At 51.7% G+C, this 19,895-nt stretch overlaps 3 protein-coding genes across 3 annotated transcripts; all 3 read left to right on the forward strand.

The window, feature by feature from the left end:
- The first annotated feature begins 1,623 nt into the window (after positions 1-1,623).
- On the forward strand, positions 1,624-4,386 carry LOC131213813 (drebrin-like protein). Its single transcript, XM_058207960.1, has 4 exons — positions 1,624-2,411; positions 2,662-2,854; positions 2,924-3,087; positions 3,160-4,386. Exons 1-4 carry the CDS (start codon positions 2,157-2,159, stop codon positions 3,838-3,840), a joined length of 1,293 nt encoding a protein of 430 aa, XP_058063943.1. The 5' UTR covers positions 1,624-2,156; the 3' UTR covers positions 3,841-4,386.
- A 396-nt stretch (positions 4,387-4,782) lies between these two features.
- Positions 4,783-8,135, forward strand: LOC131215060 (transient receptor potential cation channel subfamily V member 5). The gene is made up of 6 exons (XM_058209437.1): positions 4,783-5,181; positions 5,744-7,063; positions 7,129-7,280; positions 7,348-7,621; positions 7,689-7,931; positions 7,998-8,135. The coding sequence occupies exons 1-6, from the start codon at positions 4,783-4,785 to the stop codon at positions 8,133-8,135; spliced, it is 2,526 nt and encodes an 841-aa protein (XP_058065420.1).
- A 6,229-nt stretch (positions 8,136-14,364) lies between these two features.
- Positions 14,365-19,689, forward strand: LOC131216569 (uncharacterized protein DDB_G0271670). Its single transcript, XM_058211096.1, has 7 exons — positions 14,365-14,385; positions 14,447-14,563; positions 17,475-17,684; positions 17,781-17,867; positions 17,947-18,100; positions 18,497-18,865; positions 18,933-19,689. Exons 1-7 carry the CDS (start codon positions 14,365-14,367, stop codon positions 19,604-19,606), a joined length of 1,632 nt encoding a protein of 543 aa, XP_058067079.1. The 3' UTR covers positions 19,607-19,689.
- Positions 19,690-19,895: the final 206 nt, after the last annotated feature.

Here is a 19,895-nt window from a genome sequence, read left to right on the forward strand (position 1 = left end):
CCCATCTCGCGTCTCGCGCAACCAAAGTTGTGTTGGCTCCACCAAACTTCGCCGTGCTCTTCGTGTTATTGCTACGCGTCTTTCTTACTTTCTCACTAGCCCTTTCTCTGTCCAGCGCCCGGCGATCGTGGAGCTGACCTGCCCCGAGAGGAGCGGTTCCTTCCTTGCCCTTTCGGTTTCCTGTGGCTCCAGAGGAAGCCTTTGGAGTCTTCTCTCCTTGCCTAGCCGCTTACAGCGGAAATGTACGATTTTCTGCCGATCGTCGGCCAATAGTGCGCGTATGTGTGAGTGTGTTTTTAGGAGAGGTTTCCCGAGACCCGAAGAAACGCGAAGCAGCAGCAGCAGATGAATCAGCAAGCACGATCGTACGACGCGCGGCCGCGGGGGGGCAAAAGTCTTTTCTTCGAAGTCCCTGCGAGGAGGAGGCAGGGTGGTTGTCGGAGAGGGGCTTTTCTTGGATCTTTTCTCCTTCCCGTCCCGGTACGAAGAAATCGTCCCCGTTCCCCCGATGAGAGGACCACTTTCGGCGCACCACGGAACGTAAACTTTTCAGCTGCGCGCTAAACGTTTGTTTATGTGCGCAAAGGATTCTTTCCGCAGCTTCGAATATCACACGGTTTGCGGTGATCTTCTGGGAAGTCACCAGCAAAACACTGGCACGAAGCAGGGCCCCAAATTCAGCACCCGTAACGCGATCGCGAGAGATCACCCCATTCGATTGGAACACTTTCTTTCTTCTCTCACGTAATACTGCGCGATCGGTTCGTTTCGGGCACACTCTTCTCTTTGGTGAACCCCAGCTCGTTGCCCTGCCGCGGCTTACGTCTCCGTGCGCACGGCTGCAGCTGCAACACTAGGCGATGTTTATCTGTTAGACTACTGTTTTATTTATCACACTTTAGTTCTTGCATCGCACACTGCAGAGTTGCACAAACGGCTGCTGGAGCTACTTGTTGTTGCTGCTATTGCTACTGATCCTAGATTCTGGCAGTGGAGTCTTGCTGCGAAGAAGTGCGAACGCGAAGTGAGTTGAACGTGAGAACGGGAACGTCAGAGAGGGTGACCAGCGGCCCTGTCAAACGGGCAATGCGTTGACGGTTGGTGTCGTGTTTTTATTGGCACTACGTTTATTTTGATAAAGGCTGGTAATTATTCTATTAACACTACGGGGAAACTCTCTGGTTTATTGCAGACCTTCCCGACTTCTTGGCCAGCGAACTATTAACTGGTTGTTGACTTTCAATGGTCGTTCTGCTGACATTGAGCCGGGTCGCCAATTTTGCATACGTAACAGTTGGCCGTGGAAAACTTTCGCTTGTGGACGAGAATAACATTAGTTCGATTGGAATAAAAAGCTGATCTGCACCAAAAAAGACCTCCGCGAGTGCTGAAACGAAACAATTACCGTTTGAAAACAGTGAGAAAACTTTCTCACCTCCCGGCCGAAGCGTAACCGACCATGGACCATAAACGCAACATTCCGTCAGTGCGTCAATGCGTTCTCACTCTCACTCTCTGTATGCTACCGTTCTCACTCCGGCATCGGCGAGCGTCCTGCTCACGCACCCGTGCGGTTGCGGTGGACCAGCTCCGAATGCGTGCCTGAGAAATGTTCGCAGCAAAGTTTACGGCGCAAGAAGAAGTCACCAAAGACCATTTTTGGGTATGGTGGCGCGGCTGAGGCGTGCGGAGGCTCGTGGATTAAACGATTTCTAGTGGTCGCCTTCGAAAGTATCGCTCGCTCGTCACCGTGACGGAACGGTCCGTGTTCCGGCGTGTGAATTCGTGTATTGTTGTGCCTAGGGCCGCGTGTTTGTTTGCGGGGTCTTCACACCCAATGTGACTGGTCTCTCGCCCCCGCAGCCTGTGTCCCCTACACGGCTGACTACTGATCCGAATCGTCGTCGTCGTCATCATCTCGCCGAGAGACAGGTTGTGCGGTGCATTGTCTTGTCCCGTGCGCATCCGGCCCACCGGAGAGCAGGGTTGGGCCATGCACAGGTCGGGTTGAGTGAGGAGCAGAAAAAAGCGATCAATTTAACAACCCGCGCGCGTTGGTGCGTGAAAGTGGGTCATCAAAGACCCTCTCGAGACACCCGAAACCAGGCACAGTCACCAACCGGCCGGACGGTGGTGGCAGTTAGTCAGCGGAGAGCATGTCGATCGATTTGCAGAAACATCGCGAAGCCATCGTGGCCGCGTGGAAAGCGGTGGTTGATCGCAAGACCGCCACCAACTGGGCCCTGTTCGGTTACGAGGGCCAGAGCAACGTGCTGAAGGTGCAGGAAACCGGCGAGGACGGCATTACGGAACTGGCGGCCGAGCTGAACTCAGGCAAAATACAGTACGCTTTTCTGCGCGTCGACAACGCCGAAACTGGCATCGCAAAGTTCGTGTTCATCAATTGGCAGGTGGGTTAGAGAGGCCCGTTTCGGACCTACATCCGGCCTCGAAGGGTTGGAAATTTGAATCATTTCAGGCCAGCATAACTGGCAGCATGCATGGGGAACGGCTGTCTGCTTATCGCCAACGGTAACGCTTATCAGCAGGTGTAAATGTTTGCTTTATCGTTGGGCATCACTTCACCGAGAGGAGGGTGTGCTTTATCGCCCGGTATCTCCTCGATACACAGTACACATACCGGAACTTTTATCTTTGCAGGGTGAAGGCGCACCGATCGCACGGAAGGGCACATGTGCGAAGCATGTGCGCGATGTAACGGCGATACTACACGGAGCCCATATCACCGTGCACGCGACCAACGAGGACGATGTTGAGGAGGCGCGCATCCTCGAGAAGCTGCAGAAGGTGGTGGTGAACGACTTCAAAGTGAAAGACTACTCACAGGCAAACGGTACGTAGTGCGGCCTCGCGCTGCATTGGCACAAAATAAACTAATCTTTTATTCCGCCATCGCCCTCAGAGTCGCCCAAACCGGTCGGGACGAACTATAGTCGCGTGAACCCGACGAAGGAAATCAACCCGGCGGAACGGGACGAGTTCTGGCGCAAGGAGGAGGAAGAGGAAAAGCACCGGCTACAGGCCGAGTACGAGCGAAAGCTCAATGAAACAGTATTGCTCGAGGAGGTACTATCCTGCGCACCGTGGTGTTCGTGCTTCTCTCAAGGGGGTCTAAATGGTTTACTCCTCACTTTCCAGGAACGGCGACGGCGAGAGGAACGTGAGTTCGAAAAGCGAGAAGCGGCCACGGGTTCCACTCCGGGTGCCAGTGAACAAGCGACGCCCGTCTCGCCCGATCGTAGCTACGCCCGGCAGGCATCAGATCAGAGCAAAACCGAGCGGGAACGTGAAATCCGGCAGGTGGTCGAGGCGAGCGGCAAGGTGAGCAGCGCCAAGGCACGCTTCCTGAACAGCACTGCTCAGCTCAGCCCAACGCACATTCAGGCGGAAGTGGCCCAGGAACTGACGCAGGCACCCTTCTCACCGACCGCGTCCTTCGAGGAGCGTAGCATCATCAACGAGCTGAAGGCGGAACTGGAAAACGAACAGCGTTCGAATGGTTCCGGGACACCTCCGGCTCTCGCTACTGCCGTGGAAGCCACCACGCCGGACGTTACTTCTGAGGCCGAAACGGCACAACCGACCACGGGCTCGGGACAGTACTTTGATCCGAACGCTACGATCGATCTGTCCGACGAGGACAATATGATACGGGCACGGGCCCTGTACGACTATCAGGCGGCGGATGACTCCGAGATTAGCTTCGATCCGGACGACATCATCACGCACATCGATCAGATCGATGAGGGCTGGTGGCAGGGACTGGCGCCCGACGGAACGTACGGTCTCTTTCCAGCCAACTACGTGGAGTTGCTGTGAAAGATCGCCGCACCGAGTGCGGTGTCGGTGCTGCATTTAGGAATTTATCGATCGTTATCATCCCATTTATCCCCACTATTATCGACCAATTAATCAATGTTAACGGCAGTGTGTGGGATACGCATTCACACGGCCACGACACATCACAGCACCTGGTCGTCGTTAGATCATCCCGATCCCGGGTGTGGGGTGTTTTTCTGGATAGTGCACAAACGTAAAACTCGGGCTCACGGGTCGAGGTAGCACAGCGCCTTTTCAGCATAATTTTAAGCGTTACCCTTGACCCACCTAATCAGCAATGTTCTCCCGGTGGCCCGTTTTAAATTAGTTCTCCGGGCGGTTTCGGTGTGTAAAATGCAATTAATGACGAGTAGCGTGTATGTTCGTAGGACATCCTAGTTTCAAGTTCCCCCCGCAGACGGCTGCGCTGGAATGCGTGGAACCAAATTTTAAACCCCAATTGTAAGCCCCAAGTAGATAAACGCAGCTCGAGCGAAACAAATTAACGAAAAAACCCGTTATAGGAACAAACAATAACACACACTAAAAGAGAATGATAATAAATTATTACAACATTCTTTTCTCACTGTGAGATCGAGTATTTACAGCACCTAAGTTCCGATACTCATCCGAATTTGGGACCCCTTCCACCTTGTTACCTAGCGACCGGAACTGGACTGGGACCGGTAGCCGCGTGGCGCGCACCGTGGCACGTTGTTTGTTCGATAAACGTTTCGCGCAGTACGCAAAATGGGCAATCGCAAAACAATTCTTCCGCAGGCGATGTTGTCGGTGACGCGTTTAGAGATTGGCCACCGGCCACTGGCCATTGTTTCGTGGTGAAAGTGATTGTGTGCTCTTTTGGAACATTAAAACGTATCGAGACAAGTGAAGGGAGAGTGTGACCGGGCGTGTGCGGGCTGACCGTGGTCGGGCGGCGCCATGGGGAATACGGAGAGCAATGTGACCAGCGGCGTGAAGAAGCAGGCCGGAGTGTCCACACAGGCCCTGTACAAGTTCGTTAACCTGAAGGGTGGAGGCCTGCTGGTGGACATGATGAAGCGTGCGATCCAGAACAAGCAGTACGCGGAGATTGATCACGCGATCAAGACGAAGGTCGAACCGTTCCTCTACAACAAGGGCAAAGGGAAGTACATTCCGGTGTCGGTGTTGGTGCTGTTACGAAACCGGGAGCGACCGCGCCACAAGCAGCTACCGGAGATACGGGCGATGGAGAACCCGGAAGAGGACTTCGATATGGACGCCGTGTGCCCGGAAGTTAGCGAGGCGGAGTACTACCTGAACCCGTCCGGTTACCGGGAAGTGTGCTGGAACATCAAGGTACATCGCCTGGTCGGTTGCGTAACGAGCGCCGCGTGCCTTAGACAGAGACAGAGAGAAAGAGAGAGAGAGGGATACGTTGGTCATTGAGCCTTTTGTTTTGGCTGAGTAAGTAGCACTGCGAGTCCTCTGACCACGTGGTCGGAAGTAAACACAGCCGACACGCGGTTCGCGGTTTGTGTTGGTGTGGGTGCGCACCCAGGAATCCCCAGTAATGGGTTGCGATGAATCGATCCGTAAAGGGTCCAGCAGGAGGTTGTCAGCTGGGATTTGTAAATAAGGATGCCCGCCCTTTTTCTGGGTCATGTGGTTGAACGGGAATAACGTCGCGGATCGTGGATTGGGGAGTTGGGATTGAAACATCGGTCGGATGGGAAATTATTGAAAGGGGCAACGGCAAATTGCTTCATTATTCGAATACGCTGCATAATGTGGAATGGAATATTTTATTTGTGGGTTCAGGCCGAAGGTTTTCCTTCCTTCCGAGGTTTTCCTTTTCTTGCTAAATTTGTGAACCTTATCGAAACTTCTCATCACACATTTGGAACGGCTCCTCTTGCAGGAACGTGGAGCGGTCGGTGAAACGATTCTTCATCTTTGCCTCCTGAACGCCACCTCCCTGCACGCGGATCTGGCCAAACGGTTACTGCGGTTTTACCCGAAGCTCATCAACGATGTGTACATGTGCGACGAGTACTACGGCGAGAGCGTTCTGCATCTGGCGATCGTGAACGAGGATCCGGCGATGGTGAAGTACCTGCTCGATCACAACTCCGACGTGAACGAGCGCTGCTGCGGGACGTTCATGTGTCCGGAAGATCAGAAGGCGTCCCGCTACGATACCCCCGAGACGGAGGTCGTCCAGATGGTGCAGCTGACCAACTACGACGGGTACGTGTACTGGGGCGAGTATCCGCTCACGTTTGCGGCGTGCCTCGGCCAGGAGGAGTGCTACCGACTGGTGTTGGCCCGTGGGGCCGATCCCGATAATAAGGACTTCAACGGTAACACCGTGCTGCACATGCTGGTGATCTACGAGAAGATTGGCACGTTCGATATGGGCTACGAGGTGGGCTCGTCGTTGAGCATCCGCAACCACCAGAACCTGACTCCGCTGACATTGGCCGCCAAGCTCGGCCGGGTTGAGATGTTCTTCCACATCATGAACATCGAGCGAGAGATCTACTGGCAGCTGGGCAGCATCACGTGCGCGGCTTACCCGCTGGTGCTGATCGACACGATCGATGTCGAGACGGGCAACATTAGCAAGGATTCGGCCCTGAACTTGGTCGTGTTCGGAGACAAGGACGAGCATCTCGATCTGCTCGACGGGGTGCTGATCGACCTGCTGAAAACCAAATGGAACACGTTCGTGAAGGACAAGTTCTACCGCCAGTTCTTTATGTTTTTCTGCTACTTTTGCGTCTCGCTGATCGGTTTCACGCTACGCAACGGTCCACCACCGGCCGAGGACGACGAGGAAGCTGACGATGCCGCTGGCAACAAGACGTCTTCGGGCACGAAAGAAGACTTACGCTGGAACCGGACCGGCCTGTGGGATGTGGAGAATGTGAGCAGCATCCTCGAGGCACTCGGTTTCGGTGGCGAACCCACTGGCGGACGAAAGTGGCTCGCGCAGCTGGCCTACAACGGGAGCACCATGGAAACACCGGAGCGGGACGACGCCGACGACGATGAGGACGATGGTGAAGATGAGGGACTGTTTTTCAACTCCAAGTGTCACACGATGGACTACGACGGTATCGAGGGTAAGGTGCGCTTCGTGGCGGAAGTCATCATTCTGGTCGGCTCGTTTCTGTACCTTCTGTCGGCGTTGCGCGAGTTAAAGTTTCTGGGGCGGAAAATGTTCTTTGAAAACCTGGTACGTATGCGGGGGGAGAGAGAACCGATTGAACCGTTAATTGATGTCCTTGTTTCCACTCCCAGATGACGGCACCGTCGCGTGTTATGTTTCTGTTTTCCTGTTGCATCATGATGGTGGTACCGTTTTTGAAAGTGCTCTGCTTCACCGAGGTCGAGGATCACGTGGCGGTCACGATCATGCTGACAACGGCCCCCTACTTCCTGTTCTTCTGCCGGTACAGAACACTGCTGTTCCGTTAGGTGGCTGCCTCCGCTATAAGTCTTCTCTGGTGTTCATTCTAGAGGTTTCAAGACCGTTGGACCGTTCGTGGTGATGATCTACCGCATGGTGATGGGTGATCTGTTGCGGTTCGTCGTAATCTACCTGGTGTTCGTGATGGGCTTCTCGCAGGCTTATTACATTGTATTTTTGTCGTACAAACCGGAGGAGGACGGTGATGCCAATCCGATGCCGTCACCGATCGAGTCGATTGTCGCGATGTTCCTGATGTCGTTGACCAACTTTGGCGACTACTACGGGGCGCTCGAGAACACGGACCACGAGTTTTGCGCGAAGGTGAGGGCGAATCAGCAATCCGAATCAATCCCCGGCACGCATAATTGCAACTCTGTCCCCCCAACAGATCCTGTTCGTTGTGTACATGGTGATCGTGGCGGTGCTGCTGGTGAACATGTTGATTGCCATGATGGGTAACACCTACCAAAAGATTGCGGAAACGAAGAACGAGTGGCAACGGCAGTGGGCCCGTATCGTGCTGGTCGTCGAGCGTGGTGTTCCACCGAAGGAGCGACTCAAGAATCTGATGTCCTACAGTCAGCCGATGTCGGACGGACGCCGGGCTCTGGTGCTCCGATTGAACATGACGGTAAGTGGATAAGTGGAGGCAACCTAGTGTACCCGGCTAAAATTGTGGTCCACTCGGTTCCAACAGGACGAAGATAAGGAAGAGATGAAGGAAATCCTCGAGATGAAGCGTGTCCACGATCGGCTGTCCAAGAAGCGCCAGGTCGAACGGGACGCCCGGGCCGAGCAGCGTCGTTTGCAGCGCGAAAAGTATCTCAGCGCGTGAAGGATCGAATAGGTTAGCTCTTGTTAGCTTTTTAGTCATTTTTCCCAAACTCCCTCCAGCGCATAGACAGAAATAAATCCGATTATCTTTCTACCAAGTTCGTGGCTAGTTTGTTATCATTGCACAGTGCTAAAGTTTTTACCATCACCGTATCCGATGGCTGGGATGGCTTGGAAGCTTGAAAAGCTCACCCAGACCAGTGCCACTGCGGGATTCGCGGCAACTAAAGCCACGGTGCACTGAAAGCTTCATCCTGCTCGGTTGACGGTTGGCCTCGAACAAGGCCAACCGTTTCACGGGCACGCTGGCTACGGCCTTGTGGGCAGAAGTAGGTCACCGACCTTGAATCTTTTGTTACACACATACACCTGGCACCGGGCAAGGCCAGGGAGCACTTGCCAAGGTCTCCCTCCATTTACTCCCACTTCTAGGGAATTTCGATGCTTTCCTGTTTGGGCCTCCTTAAAGAAAAATACAACGAAAAATTAAATACATCAAAATCAAGGGATTCTGGACAAAGTAATAACAACCATCGGATCTAAGATTAATCTGGCGGAAGACCTATGCACCTGGCGAGACACACGGTACTCGAAGGAAGAGCAGAAAATCGATGCATCCGTGCGTCTGTGCGAGGATTGTGAGAGAACCGCTTCTCGGAGTTCTTTTACTCGGTCGGTCTCATTACCGAGGGAACCGCCTTGTTGCGAATAACGAAACAGGCCCAACATACTCCGGCCAACCTCATAAAGAGGACAGGCTTCGGGGCAGCTCTGCCACGATGAATGGCAGCGATGATGATGGTGATGATTTTGATGGAAGGTTTCATCCACACAAAAACCGAACCCGCAACCCGGTCTGACTGCTGCCGGCCTTGGTTTGAACTTGGTCCTTCCCCGGCAGCCTGTCTGCCTCCAACCGGCCGGGGCATGTCAGATTCCAGCAGCAGCCCGCTGACCTTGACGAGTGGCCCGTGATGGATTCCTCGGCGTCAGTCGGAGGTCAGCAGGAGAAGTACAAAAATAAAGTAAAATCGTAATACGCCAGCCAGCCAGCCAGCCAGCCGGAACACAGGAAACCCCAACCGGAAGCCAATTTGAGCGCTTTGAATAAATAATGTCGGTTAGTTTGATGGCTGTCGGTAATGAACGGTCGGTCGGTAGTTGAGTTCGGTACACTTTTCATGCACATTAACAGCGGGCCCAAGTGGAGCCTGCGCTCGTGTCGTAGCTACCCACGGGGAGTGAAGCTCGCCTGCGACATCCTTTAATGTCCGTGTGTGTCAACAGAGCGCTCCCCGCCCAGCATCCGGCCCTCGGGATCTCTCGGGATGCGGGCACCAGATGCTCCTTTTTGAATGCGCCAGTGGTGGCCACTGTCACAGCCCCAACAACGTGCGCCTTTTATTCATCCGGCTCGCTCGTCACCGTTGACGGATGGGATGCTCGGCAAGATAAAGCACATCTCTTTCATAAAACCACAAACAGAGGAGGAGGATGAAAGGAGAAGCCACAATCAGGACAAACAGCTACGGGATTTCAGCAATGGGATGGCCCAGCCCCAGCGAGGGTGTGCTAAATGTGGTCGAGCACCCGGGACGCCACCCGGGACCAGCCGGCGGGGTTAGCAATTAATAGGAAATGAAGGTCGAATGTTGCCACAGTGGAGCAAGTTCACCCGGCACTTAGCATGCCCGGACCATAAACGCGGGTTATTTAGCCCGCGTGCTACGCGTTGTTGCTACTATTCTGTGGGCAAATATTTATCCTTCCGCCTCCCGAGGGGAAAACGGATCTGGGAAATGCGGCCCCAAAGCAGAACGGAGTTCACGCAGCCTGAGGGCACTATATCCCCCGTAGAATAGCTCGGGGATTTCACTGGTTGAAGTGCTGCTCGAGAGTGTCATGAGCTGAACTTATTTCAGTACCGATGTAGAGCAAGCGGTGCGTCAATCTTATCCCGGCCACGGGGCATACTGGTGGCTTTGAAATTGGTCGAGCTGCGAGCTACATTGTTGTGACTCCGACAGCCACCCAGAGAAGCGTCCTGATGTACGCTTTGAAAAAAAGTTTAATTTATCCGAAAGCATTCAAGCGGTCTCCGGCGAATAATTGATTTCATTTGCCGCGTCGGTGGTGTGGCGACATCCGGTATCAAAAATTCATTCCCATCCTCGGCCTCACGGACGAGCTACGTGTCATAATTCAGCGGGGTACATGTTTTGTGCCCTTTTTACCGTTGCAATATCGCTCACAAGCCACCAGGCGTCCGCTTCGGGTGAATCACTACCGGAGAGCGACCAGGCGCCTCCATCGGATTTTTTAATCTCACAAATTGGCGGCCCCTTCCTGCGGATGGCAATCCGTCTTCGGTACGTGATCGATCCAACAACACGGCTCGCAACCGGACAGGACAATTTTGCGACAATTAAATCAAACAAATGATGGAAAGCGGGGCTCCGCTCTATCGTGATGTAAAACAATCCAAGGAACAGCTGGTGCCGTGGGTGACTGAGCTGATAATTGGTTGCAGTCATGCAAGCTAATGGTCGAACGGCGCATCTGACGCGTGGCCGATAATACGATCGAGATAAAACGAGATTGTTGCGCGCTAGAAAGGCCTGGGGTGTTTTGCGTATCGCGCGCACCGTACAGTGAAGCGTTACTGGTAAGGGTCGGGACGATGGCATGAAACCACCCGTCCGTAATGCTGCAGGACGGTTAAAACGAAAAATGTTGAATGTTCAGGATTTATTCAGGAACGACAGAGTGTACGACGGCAATACTTGGAGTAGCGTGCTAAAGGATAACACATTTGAAATGATCTTTTAAAACTTCGTTTGTGTGTTGGTTAAATATGCTTTGCGATTGATCATCGGGTGCGAAGCGCTATTTGAAATTTTCAATTAATTCAAAAAGGGTTCCGGAACCCCCGCCGAAACACTGTTTGCTTTTGCTCGCCAAATAACGGTCCGTATTTTGGCGCAGAAATACTTCTGGCACCGGAGGTTAAACGTGCTAATTTTTCAATTGTTAATTAAATGAAATGAACACCTACCCAACAAAAGAAGGGCCAGAAAGGTGTATCATCGCTGCTCTGCGTGCATGCAAATTACCCAGCGCCTCGTTTAGACACGCTGGGAGCAGCTGTGCAATGGTTAAAAAGGCGGTCTGCGTCCGAGTGAGCCGTGAGAGTGAGAAAAGCTAATTTGCTCCTGTCATTTCTCGCTTACAAGCGATGACATTCGACGACTAGTGAACCGGTGTTCGAGAGCAGTGGCTGACGAGAGAGAGAGTTATGCTCCCCGAGAGGTAGTGAGAGTCTAAGACAGGAAAATGTGAGTCAACCTCACCGGAAGCCGAGTGGCTTTTGTTCCTAGGCGGGCATTTTCAGTCTCTTTCGGTTCGTGGCCGTGTTCGGTAACGTTCGCGTTGTGGTCGCATCGTTTCCCCATTTTCCGACAGCCCTGTGTGTGAATGTGGAGGCTCGTCCCAGTTTTTTCACTTCCTTTACTGTCGGGGCTGACTGACTGACATGGTTCCCAGCACCCAGTTCGCAGTATCGTGTTCACGATTGGTTGGCACGGTTTTGGTTTTTGTGCGAGAATAATTCATTTCACTTTCCGGAAGTGCCCGACGGAGGGCGGTCCACTCGTTGCAGTTCTACTGTATGTTACCTGTAAACGTATGTGTCTGTGAAGCGTTTATCGAGTCGTACATCGGATTTCGGGCAGTTTTATTTAGTGCTGGTGGGCTCCAGGACATGGGCTCAGCTTAGTTAGGCTCGCTGGCCGCCGCCCGATCGCTATTAATAGGCGAATGGGCGAAAAACCACATGTACAAGGTACAAGATCAATATCAACCACAAAAAAGGAAACATAAAATTTTCGCAAAAGTTTGCCGATAGAAGTTACCCGTGCAAAAAAGTTTTCCCTTTTTCCTTTTTAACAACACGGGCAACGAGTACTTGGTGATTGGAGTAACCCGGTGAGGTGACACGAAAACCACCCCCGTAACCATGGTAATGGGGAAGTTTTGACGTCGCCCTGTCTCGGTCGACAGAAATCGGTCGCCCCACATCGGGTGAGCAATAAAGTGGAACTAGAAAAAAAGTAGAAACGTTCTCACAGTGAGCCTGTTGTGGCAGAGAAGGCCTGTCCAAGGGGCGCAAGAGAACTAGCGAAACACTAATACGTGAGAAAAAGAATAAATTGCTGACGAGAAGGATTGCGAATCGCTGGTTGTTGTGTTACGCCATGTCGGTGTGGCGAGAGTGCGGCGAGTCTGCTGGTAATTGAATCCCGATTGAGGATCCTACTACTCGGGTCTACTACTACCACTCACTACCGCCGAATGGGAAGATAAGAGACCGTAGTATATTGACAGAGCAAAGGACACATCTGGTGCGTGGGGTGTGTTGCGCCACCGTTGCGACGACGCATGTGTTGGTGAAAGGTTGTTGGACCGCGCGTATTTCGGTTGTCAAATATTAAAGAGCGTCTCCGCTGCGATGCGATGTAAGATGATAAACAAAACAGAGAGTGAATGATAAGCGAAGCGAGAGAGAGAGAGAGAGCTTTGGGTGCGCTTTAGGACATCGAGAGACAAGTTGGCTCCTGTTGCAGACGGCTCGTAAATTGCTGTTGAGCGAACCATTAAGGGACGGTGCTTGGCAGCTCGAAAAACGGTGAAGCCGCAAACGCACTTTTGGCTCGCCGTGCGGTTAAGGTGGCTCCACGGTACACCGGTTATGTAACACGCACCGAACATTTTGGGCACGCAAAATCGAAAAACCTTAGTTTAGCTCTCTCATCATCATCATCATACCATGATTATCGCCATCAGTGAACGGGGTTCTATTTCCGAAAGGAAAGGCAACCGTTTTGCTATGTTTTAGAAACGTGGTCAGGAGCTGGCCACATCTGGGCTGGGCATGGCCCATTTAAGGGCGTTCACCAATGTAGTTGATTTGTGATTTTTTTTTCTCAAGTACTAATGGAAGAAATCTATCAGGGGGTTACTAAAAATATCCTGTTCACACGGAAGATGCTAAAGCTAAATTATTTCGTATGAATCCATTATAGAATTCGAACGAACCGAATGGACCCAACTGAGATTGATGAAGTGTAATGGCGTCAAACGGGCCATCGTCATACGAAACCTTTCGAGCGAAGAAAGGGTTTTGAGCAATTTCGCTTAATGGCTCATTTAGTGATGTGGTGACAAAAAGAAGAACTTCACACTCGCCCAGACCAGTATTGCAGTGCCAGTGACCAAATAGCGCCCACCACAAAAAACAACAAGGATACTTTAATTCGGGCACGGCGATGGACGGCGAAAATCAAATCATAGCTCGACACAAGACAAATAAAGATATTTGGCACGCAAATGGGAGCATAAAAACGCAGCACCAATCACCATTTCTCGGCTACCGCGTAACAGGAAAATTGATTCGGCCCTCTCGCTCGCCAGCAAAGCAGCAGCTGCCGCGTGGGGCATCGCCCGCGTGTTGATTACTTCCGAAGGACCGAACCGTAATAGATCGCACCGGGAGCTCCCACAGTCATCGTGTCCAAATTGAATTCGACAAACAAGTCGAAAACATGGTAGCCAACGAGAACAACAGACGGACGCTATGTGAGAAAAACAAATTGAACAGCAAATAGGGACAGCGCACCTTCGGGGGCCAGTGTTTGCATTTGGTGCGATCGAAGTGAGCCGTGTGCGCGAAAAACAAAATGCCAATGAGGGATTATGTTACACGTTACGCGGAACGTATGTCGTCCCTGGTGCTAAGGCTCATAAGGATCGCCGTTGGTGGTGCAGATCGAAGCGTGGAGAAGCAAACATCATAAAACCTAATAGACTGTGGCGACAGGGGGATTTAAAGTGTGTTTGTGCGTCGAGGAATCCCAGTGGCCGCGGAGGCCACGGAGCAACCGACGATGGCTGCTACTGAACGAAGACAATGTGAACGAGTGGATCGATCGGTCCCGATCCTAGTTCACCGTGCGTTGAGTTGAGATTCGTTACTCGATCCTCCAGTGCTGGCTCCGTGAGCCTTACAAAGGATTCACTGTCCGTTTGTTGCGTTTGTACCGTTGTTGTTTGTTGAAATTGTTGTTGATTGTTGTCCGTTGCAATTGCCATACGGCTTCTAAAGTGCTCAACAAGTCGAAAATTGTATTAAATAATACAGATTGCGCGTCTAAGACGCATACGGAACGAGCAAAATGGGAAATGGCATGAACAAGGTAGGGTAAAAAAATTGAAGGATCAAAGGACGGTGCCAGTATCGCTTTCTGTTCTTCGCAGGTGATGCCCGGGTTGTACATTGGCAACTATCGGGACTCGAAAGACTACCAGCAGCTGGACCGCTACAACATAACCCACATCGTATCCATCCACGACAGTCCAAGGCGTTTTCACCCGGTAAGTACGCTTTCCTCGCTTGGGAGATTGCTTGATAGTGAGCTGGATAACTGTGCGGCAAATTGGGCCCCGTTTTTGGGGGCACCGTTAATTAGGTTAATGAAGACAGTTATGTTACGCCCATCGATTGCTTGATGATTGATTGTGCTGGTGGAGAAAGGTCCTCGGGAGGTCAAAGATTATGCGCCAGACTTGCTCATTGGTGATCATTGAAAGGAATTGCCAATTAGGAATAGCTTATTATTCGCTTGTCAATTGCCAACAATTGTCAACTAATGATGCCTTGCAAGAGCGGGTGCTGTGTCATAGTAAAGTAATCGAACAACTTCCCATTGTGTTCAACTTTGTTCGACGATGGATCAGCCCGTAACAAATACCAAAAATGTGCAGCCAGCAGCCCAAGAGCTTCGCAGGAGCTCCATTTTGTCGCTATGGGAAAAGTTTCTACATCGTAAAAGAACGCAATTCAATCAGCAATACGTGCGCTGGACTACTTTGATCGGTGCGATATCACCGAAAAGGGAAGATGGACGAAGGAAATCTGATTTCCTTCGTTCTACCGTCTACGGATGGGAAACCATGGCCGTTAAAGGAAGCAAATGTAGAGTCGCGTAACGCGCAACGTTTGGTGAATAATTTATTTGGTTTACTTTATCAGTTCATGACGGAACAGAGTGGAGCAGCGAAATGTTTGCTTCGGCAACGGGTGGATTAATTTATGCAAATGGGTGCAATAACAGGAATCGACACGCCATCAGAGAAGTGACCCCGACCAGCAACCCCAACTGTTATGAAATGGGCGGATTGTTTGTTTTGCCTGATTGCATCATTTTTATGCTCGAGTAACATTCAACGTACAAAAATTCATTTCAACCTATTTCATTGTTTTTATTAAATTTAATCATGTAGGTTTAGCTCCAAACCAAATATGGAATGATTAGAAGCAATTAGCATATTTCTTCGATTACCATGTTGAATCCCCTTTAATCGGGCCTTCAGACATCACTTTGAGTTACCGGATACCCCACCAGATGCCGATTTCGATATGCCACTGAATTGGTGGCATGCTGTAACCATCATTAGTCCATGCTCGATGTGGAGGGTGTCCTGTTTTACATAAGCACAATCGATCACGGGTTGCCGAATGTCTCCTATCGACGCCATGTCGTATGATTTACTACACACATCGGCATCGGCACCGGATCGGATGTATCGGATTTCATTTTATTACCATGCTGCCATATCCGAACTCGATTGGGGCCTCCTCCAATCGTCTTGTTGGGGTGTTTTCCGTCGTTTGGTGGTTTTTCGGCATTTTGCGAACGAAAGCCATTGATCAAACGGTGCGTTATTTTGCGTAAAAACAAACCCGAAGAACCACAGCTAGGAGCTAGAAATTGTCAGAATGCGACAGCATAACATGACCGAGAGATGATAGTATTTGATGGATTATGAAGGTAGACACTGTGATCCAGCAACATATATTCCAGGCTCTCTCCATCCGAATTCGGAGTGAAATGGAATCATAAGGCACCAGCATGATGCGAATCATCGGGTTACACTTCAATCTGGGTTCGTTTTCTTTCTGCCATATTGTGGTTCGTTGGTCCCCAGAACGGTGGACCATCAATCTTGTTTGAACGACGCTTTATCATTTTGGAACATACAAATCAGAAAAGGATAACTCATAATCAAAGAAAAAAACAGAAGGTTACCCACTCAACTCCGTCGTGCCTTGGCGTACGAAAATACATGGAAGGATGTAAAAAGTTGAACTTTTAATCGAATCCTTTGCAAAGCCTAAGTTAAGACTTTCACCATTCCTTTGCGTGACATTGCGGCACGTGACTGGGTGTTGTAGCTGGTCGGCACACGAGCGGAATGTTCCGAAAATGGTTTATACTTCCAATATTCTCGCCCAAGCGATGCTCTTCAAACCCACGCGAACACGAGCAACTACCGGCGACCCTCGCCTTTCGCAGAACTATTTTATTGGTTTTCAAACATGCTTGCTGAAGGGTTTTGCATACGAATGCTCAATGAGGATGTCGTTGCGTGACAGAAGAAATGCGACATCTCTCGTGTAAGTGGCTTTCTCCAAGTATCTGCGAAGGCCGGAGTCGATGGCTCTTAACCGGCGAAACGAAAGCCGCCACAGCCACAGGGAAGGTGCGGACCGAAAAATGAAACCCCATTCAGGCGCGTGTCCTTCGAGGGCTGTGGGGAGCAAAACTTTCTCTTGCCTGGAAAATCCGGTCTAGCTCCGATCCATTATTGTGTTGCTTACGTTTGATATATGCGAAGGTTGACACACAGCTGGAGCGAGGAGACCGTTCCAACCATCATTATTAAACCGCTTCTTCGGAAGAGGACTTTTGTGGCAGTTCCGATCTATAATCAACTGTCGAGTGGCACACTCGTGAAGTTAGTGTCTCAATTTTGCGTAGAGCACGAATCCTTTGCGTGGCCTTTGTTTGAATGTCCTTCCGTAGTTTAGCGAGGGTTGTAGTGAAAGATATGAGAGATTCGAATGGGTTTGCGACTTGGCCTATGGATTTTCGAGGCAGTTGTGGACAATCTTTGCAACTTGGAGTCCTTTCCAGCTAACACGCCCGAGGTCACGCAATAACTGAATAACCGTGCCTTGCACGTTTTGTTACTTTCGTGCTTTTCCCGAATTGCCCTTCTTCTTTTCTTGAGGACCATGTTAAATTCTGATAAAATATGAAAAGAACATAATAACTCCATAGAAAAATAGTTCATATAAAGCTGGATTTACTTCCATCGGGTGTTCGCTCATTGGCTACCCCCCCAAACCACAACTCCTTCGGGGGAGAGATGGCCACAAATTTATCGGTTTAATAATCGTTAGTGACCTTTTTCGTTGCTTACTCCAACCTACGCCCCACAGGATAAGCACTATCTGTGTGTGATTGCCGCCGACAAACCGGACCAAAACCTTTCCCAGTACTTCTCGGTGTGCAACGATTTCATCCACTCGGCACGCCTCAAGGAGGGTAACGTGCTGATCCACTGTCTCGCCGGTATGTCCCGCTCGGTGACGGTGGCCGTCGCCTACATTATGGCCTCGACGCCGCTCAACTGGAAGGAGGCACTGAAGGTAGGCCGAAGGAATTTCCACGGGTTCCGGGTTGATGTGTGTTTCCGTTGGTCGCTACGATTTAACGCGTTCCGAACCCTCCTTCTCCTCTCCCAGGTCGTACGTGCTGGCCGCTCGATCGCCAATCCCAACCTGGGGTTCCAGAATCAGCTGCAAGATTTCGAAACGAACAAACTGCTTGAGGTATGCCCCGTACGAGGATGGTCACGTACCGTACCGCCCAAAACCCCACCGGATGCATTAACATTCTCGGATTTTGCAGGAAAGGAAGCGACTCAAGGAACGTTTTCCCAGCCTGGCCCTGGAAGCTACGGACAAGGAGCAGTGCTACCGGTCGCTAGACTACTACGAGGAGCTCCTGGAGAGCAAGGGTGTCTGCGAGGGCCACTGCAAGTTTGGCAAAGACTGCCCGACCGGTAAGTTCCGACCCGCAAGGACATTTGTTCCAGTTCGCTCGCTTGCATTGGCGCCATTTTATCATCAGCATCCGCTTCGTCATCACGCGTTGGCTTCTCTTTGCCGGTCTCTTCTTTCCAGCGCTTATCCTGCATCACGCTAGTCTTTTCAGTAGCTTGCTTAATGTCAATTCCAATCGTCCCCATAAATTGCAAACCGAGGCAACGGCGTCATCAGCTGATCATCATCGACCCTCGAGTGGGCTCTCGTGAGATCAGCGCCCTGGTCCCATTAGCTAGCATCGCTTCAGCTCATGTATCATGCACACGCTTAGCACTGTGAAGTCAGTGAACCATCATCATCCTCATCGCTTTGGATGCTATGGAAGCTAAACCATTTCGCCCCCCGTCTGACAGGAATCTGCCGGACGGATTCCCGCGGAAGCAGCCGTCCCCGGAAGGCGAGCGTGTCCTCGAAGAAGCAGTACAACTCCTCCCTCTCGACGTCACCGTCCACGTCGTCGCAGCTGTCCGTGCGCAGCGTTGGTCCACCGGGCGGGGCCCAATCCTGCCCGACGTCTCCACGCTGTTCCGCGAAGGCTTCCGGTGGCCAGCGACAGAGTGGCGGTGGCGGTGGCGCTGGTCGCCATTCGGACAACCCACGGGCGGCCGGTGAGCATGCGGCGGAAATTGACATCGGAGAACTGTCGGAGCTGCGGCGCAGCAGTAGCATCGTTAGTACGTACCGACCACGCAGTGGTCCGTCCGGACTCTACTCCTACACCGGTAACACTTCCTCCCAGTGCCGTGTACTGCTGCCGTTAGGATTAACTTCTTTCTCGTACCTTTCAAGGATCCGCTCCACCATCCATCCACGGATCGAGGGTTGATCTGAGTGGTGGCGTTACCGGCGGTACCGGATCAGCCATCTATCTCGGCTCGTCCGGAGGCACGAGTGGTGGTTCATCTGGCGGAGGAGGTGGTTCATCGACCTCGCCCGGTCCCTGCCGGCGGTTAAGTATGCGCTCCACACCCAAATCAACCCCCCGATCGACTCCCGAATCGTCCCCGAAAGCGTCGCCGAAGAAAAGTGCTACCTGCGGGAAGTTGACTAGCCTTGACGCGAGCGGTGGGTCACCGAAGAAATCTACACCGGCCAGTGGAGGCAGAAAGGGGTCCACTGCGGGTACGGGTGCTCCAGCCAACTCCACAACGACGACGACCGTCAAGAAGGAGACGAGCGCGTCGCCGAAACTAACCTCAAAAACCACCGTCCCAAAGTGTACCAATTCGGTTACGAGTACTACTACTGTTAGTAGCACTACCACCACTAGTAGCAGTGCATCCAGCAGAACCACGGCTCGCGCACCCTCCATTGTGATAGACGATAGCACGGATGTGACGACCATTGTCAGCAAGGAAGAGGTGCACATAAGTTCCAAGACTAACAACAGCACAACCAACAACGCCCGTCAAACGGGCACTAGTAATAACGTCACCAGTAAAGCCGTTCAAAAAGGGTTGTAGAAACCATTACGACGGCACGCAGGTGGGGTTGCGTGCGAAACAATAAACTTTGTTATAGTATTTGCAAATGGTTTGGCTCCAAGAGCTGCAAGCGTTGGGAAAAGCGAACCCCAGTCGATGGGTATGATAGTGGCAGGACTAGAGGCAGGGCCAAGGATAGGTACTAAGCCCTGTAATCCTGCATCACACGCACGCACACACATAATCAATCACTGTGAATGATTCGACGCCAAGTAGCGCATTGCGCAATAGATAGGCTGCAGCTTGCTTACTGTGTGCTGTAAAATGT

The sequence above is a fragment of the Anopheles bellator genome, chromosome 1 (assembly GCF_943735745.2).
Source record: "Anopheles bellator chromosome 1, idAnoBellAS_SP24_06.2, whole genome shotgun sequence".
NCBI lineage: Eukaryota > Metazoa > Arthropoda > Insecta > Diptera > Culicidae > Anopheles > Anopheles bellator.